Here is a 4,632-nt window from a genome sequence, read left to right on the forward strand (position 1 = left end):
ATTTCCATTTTAATGATTATTTATTTTTAATTTAACGTAACGTATTCCTATTATAATAAAAATGATAATTAAGATAACTATTTGGTGAATGTTGATCATCTTATACAGATTTCTATCCTACACGTTTGCATTATACAGGTGTTGTGATGTGGCTTATCTTCTCTGATTTCGTTTATTGTAATTATGCTTTTACTGTGTTAGTGGCTCTCTATTTATATCCATCCATCACTCATCCTTGCATCGTCAGTTGCGACATACAGATTGATATCAGGCAGGTCAATTCTGTCAACCGACATTGGTTTCTAACAGAGAATTAATTTTATTTTCAGTTCAACTTTGGCTAACTAACTAAGCAACCTGTTTCTGATTTTGGTTTCAGATGGCTTACACATCTCTTCCTGCATTCCTCTTTGCCTGCCTGATACTCATAGCCTTGACATCTGCAAGGGATTTTGGATACTCCCCTGAGGATCTTCTCAGTGAGGAAAGAACTGTGAGTCTCTATGAATCATGGTGCGCCAAGCACAACAAGGTGTATACATTAGCAGAGGAGAAGCAACAGAGATACTGGATTTTCAGAGACAATCTGAGATATATAGATGAAGTTAACCAGCAGAACCTGAGCTACTGGCTTGGTCTTACCAAATTTGCAGACATGAGTAATGACGAGTTCAAATCAAGATACCTAAGAACTATACGAAGCCAGCGTAGAAGTTATGGCAAGAAATTCAGATTCGAAAACCCTAGTGATGTGTCCGGACCTATAGATTGGAGGGATAGCGGTGCAGTGACCGATGTGAAAGATCAAGGCGAATGCGGTGAGTTTGTTGATATGTGAAACATAAATTAATTTCAAGAAGCCTCAAAGCTGATAATGTAGCTAATATCAGTTAGGTTTATCCTTAGCTCAATCTCCATGAAATGTAAAAAGCATTAATGTTTCGAATTTGTGGGTGTGTTATATATTATCCAGGCAGTTGTTGGTCTTTTGTCACAACTGGAGCAGTAGAAAGCATCACCCAAATTGTGACTGGCAATCTTGTTTCCCTTTCCGAGCAAGAGCTTATCGACTGTGACAAGCAAAACAAAGGTTGCGAAGGGGGAGATATGGAAGCCGGATTTGACTTCATTGTTAATGCTGGGGGAATTAATTCAGAAGCAGATTACCCTTATCAGGGCGGAGACGGACATTGTGCACTCAATGACGTATTTTATTCTACTGAAATTTAAATTTGATTTAGGGTAGATTTAAGGAACATTTGAGCATCTTATTATTTAAATTAATTGACTTCTCTTTTCTGCTGCTGCATGTTACCATGTTCATGTTGAATCACAAAGTTGTATTTACTGATTGTCTGCTGCTACATGTTCATGTTCAGTCGACTCGCAACAGTGCAACGATCGATTCGTACGAGATTGTGGATCCTAGCCTTGATGCCCTCTTACAAGCCCTGGCTAATCAGCCCCTCAGTGCGGCAATTGATTCCTCTGGCAAAAATTTCCACCATTACAAAGGCGTAAGAACTACGCAACATATTATCATTCCTAGATTTTTACAGTTAAAAACATTATTAGTATTATATATATATTTTAATATTGTTGATTTTTTCAGACTTTCAACATTTCAGATGAACCCTTTACATATTTTTAAGATACATAATTTTTTATAAAGAAAGTTTATCAAATGAATTTTCTATGTCCAGACCTGGGTGAAAATTGTCCTAATGGATTTTTTTATATTTGAAAATAAGTGAAGTGTTCGCTCAAAAGTTCAAAAAAACCAACGAAATTCCACATTGTTACAAAAGTTTTAATCACATCTTCCAATGATTGATGGAAATTAACTTTCCATGCCAATTCCATCTGGGTTTGTGTTTTTCATTGCAGGGCGTGCTGTCAGGAAGCTGTGGAACCGACCTGAATCACGCAGTTTTAATAGTTGGTTATGACAGCGATGGGGCCCTTATTGGAAAGAATTCTTGGGGTACCGACTGGGGAGAAGATGGATATGTCAAGCTTGACGCCACCAATGATCAGACAGGACAGTGTGGGGTCTACATGGAGCTGAGTTATCCTACCAAAAGTGAAAATTAATGTAACATTACATCCATTTCATTTTCAACCTTAGATTTAGATATGTTACATTGGACAAAAATATTTTTATAAGATAAGATTAATTTTCCTTCTTGTATTTGCAGATGTCCGGGGTTAAGATATTCGATCGATTTCGCTCTCAGAGGTACTGGGGCAAGGCAAGGCCATGCGTGAATGAATAGAACAGTGAAGTAAAATAAGAGGGAAAAAAGTTTGCACAGCTTAGCTGCCACAGTTTCATGTTGTGATATTTTGTATTGGATGTTAGCACATGTAATGGTGTTAGGTTTTTTGGTGGAGTAAAGCAATGGATTTCTAACTTTGATATTTATTTATTTTATATTAATTGGGTATTTATTTATTTGAATTTTTTTTATTTTATGTTGATTTTTTATTTTGAAATTCTTAAATATTAATAAATATAGGGCATTAATAATGGAGAATGAATAAAGTATAATTGACTAAATAATGGTATAGTTTAATTTATATGATTGTTATTTTTTTTCATTTAAAATATATTTTTGAATGTATAAATGGATTTAGTTATATTTTAAACAATTTAAATTTATTTTTTGAAAGCATTTCGTAATTATGTAAACATAAAGCATTTTCCATATTTTAATCGGTCATGTTTTTCATTAGTATTATTAACCCATAATTTTTCCTATAAAAACTTAAAATTATAATGCATTTTCAAAATTTAGTTGGGATTTTCAATACTATTTATTTTCACCCTATTCATACCCAAAATGACTTCTAAATTTTTTATAAAATTTATACCCTACTTACTAGGAAAAATTCTGGTACAATGGCTCATGGTTTCACAGATTGAACTAGTTGAAATCAGAGCTTAATGGATCTTGTATATTCAAGACATTGATTTCCAAATAAGGCGGTTAGAAAAGATACCATGGAAGATGAAAAACGGAAGCATTAAGGATGGATTGCTAAATTTTCCACGAGAAGTTCTCCTATGTCGAGTTGGGGATTTCTATGAAGCGGTGGGGGTTGATGCATGTATCGTTGTTCAGTATGCTAGTTTAAATCCCATGGGAGGTACCAGATGTGGCACTATTCCAAAGGCAGGTTGCCCACTTATAAACCTGTGACAAACACTGGATAAGCTAACTCAAATGGATTTTCATTGGGTGTCATCGAGGAAGTTCAAAGCCCAAACCCGGCTTTAACTTGTAAAGAACATTTTGTTTCGGGGCCCATAGCCCATATGTATACGGACTTGCAGGAGATAACAAGCGATGGAAAACACATCATCACTTTTACATTTATATCGCAACAAATTATTTACAAGATGCAGCTATGAGAAGCTACCATATCTAGTAAAATGATATCTTACTCAACAAAGTGAACCACCAGGAATGTAGTAGATTCACTTGTTGAACATCTTCACTAACTCGTTTATGTATGGGAGCTTTGTCCTTAAGACACTGCTCTGGATGGAGCCTTCGAAATGTGGCTCTTTGATGTCCACCTCTGTTGTAATGACTGAAATGGTATTCTTCCTCCAGACCTGCTTAACCTTCTTCTTTCCCTGATGTGGCGAATGCCTTTCACACCTCATTCTCTTTCTTGCTACCATTCTCTTCCAGCACACAACGACCACATGGTTATGAAAAGCACAAAAGTTATATGGTTTTATATGCCATGATTTCTGCTGATCATGAGCAATTTGCTTGTAATCAAAATTGGCTTTAGAATACTGAGAAATTTTATATCTCTCTTGGTTGTCTCTGGGGCAAACATGGTGATGAGAGATTGTCTTAGCTCTTCCTCTACAATGTGCATTGTCATGGGAGGATTGTGATATGTTCCAATCATCTTCTTTCTTTGATGGCTTCAAAAATGTCTTCGAAGCTTATTTTTCCTTTGAGCACTCTCCTTCAGTGTATCCAAAACCTATAAATTGAGGTCTTTGTACAACCTTGAATGGATGAGTCATTCATTGGCCATTAACACCAAGTCCTCCTCCTTTATACCCCATCTCGGCAAGGATTCTCATGCCAATTCCTGAAAATGGTACCTCTATATTTCCAACTAAAATAGTGTCATATGAAAATGAAACTAAAGGATGATCAACATTGTTTACCTCAGATGTCGATTATGAAATAGGTGATGATGGCTTCACTAAGCCTTCATTGCGCTTCAATTTTTCCAAGGCCTCTTATGTGGCTCGTAACTAAAGCTGCTACATTTGCTTCTCCTCTTTTTCTTCTCGTAGAAGTCTCCTCAATTCAAAATTCTCTTCTTGAAGGCTCTAATTGATCTCCTTTTTTGAATGGTGACAAGATGATGGAGAAAATGAATAACCATGAGAATATGGAGACGAAGCATCGTCCTCTAATATTTCTTTCTCTTTTCCCTCTCTTTCCATCTTCTCCTCAGAATCTGCATACATTATATCCACCATCTGTTCCATCCTAAGGTGGTCCTCATAGAGATCTATTTTGTTCTCCATTTTCCTTCTTGTTGCACATTCAATCATTCACACTCATAATTTGCATCATCAAGAAGATCAATATG

The 4,632-nt window shown here is 35.9% G+C and overlaps 1 protein-coding gene across 1 annotated transcript; it reads left to right on the forward strand.

Moving 5' to 3' along the window:
• The first annotated feature begins 375 nt into the window (after positions 1–375).
• Positions 376–2,412, forward strand: LOC149235792 (cysteine protease XCP1-like). Its single transcript, XM_089461461.1, has 5 exons — positions 376–818; positions 974–1,206; positions 1,380–1,517; positions 1,888–2,095; positions 2,199–2,412. The coding sequence occupies exons 1-4, from the start codon at positions 380–382 to the stop codon at positions 2,092–2,094; spliced, it is 1,017 nt and encodes a 338-aa protein (XP_089317587.1). The 5' UTR covers positions 376–379; the 3' UTR covers position 2,095; positions 2,199–2,412.
• The last annotated feature ends 2,220 nt before the right edge of the window (positions 2,413–4,632 follow it).

The sequence above is a fragment of the Pinus tabuliformis genome, chromosome 8 (assembly GCF_031772625.1).
Source record: "Pinus tabuliformis cultivar Carrire ecotype Pingquan chromosome 8, CPIR1, whole genome shotgun sequence".
NCBI classification, from domain to species: domain Eukaryota; kingdom Viridiplantae; phylum Streptophyta; class Pinopsida; order Pinales; family Pinaceae; genus Pinus; species Pinus tabuliformis.

Coding starts and splice junctions, on each gene's coding strand:
- LOC149235792 (XM_089461461.1), top strand. CDS start 380: ATGGCTTACACATCTCTTCCTGCATTCCTCTTTGCCTGCCTGATACTC. Junction 819..973: donor GAAAGATCAAGGCGAATGCG/GTGAGTTTGTTG, acceptor TATATTATCCAG/GCAGTTGTTGGTCTTTTGTC. Junction 1,518..1,887: donor ATTTCCACCATTACAAAGGC/GTAAGAACTACG, acceptor TTTTCATTGCAG/GGCGTGCTGTCAGGAAGCTG.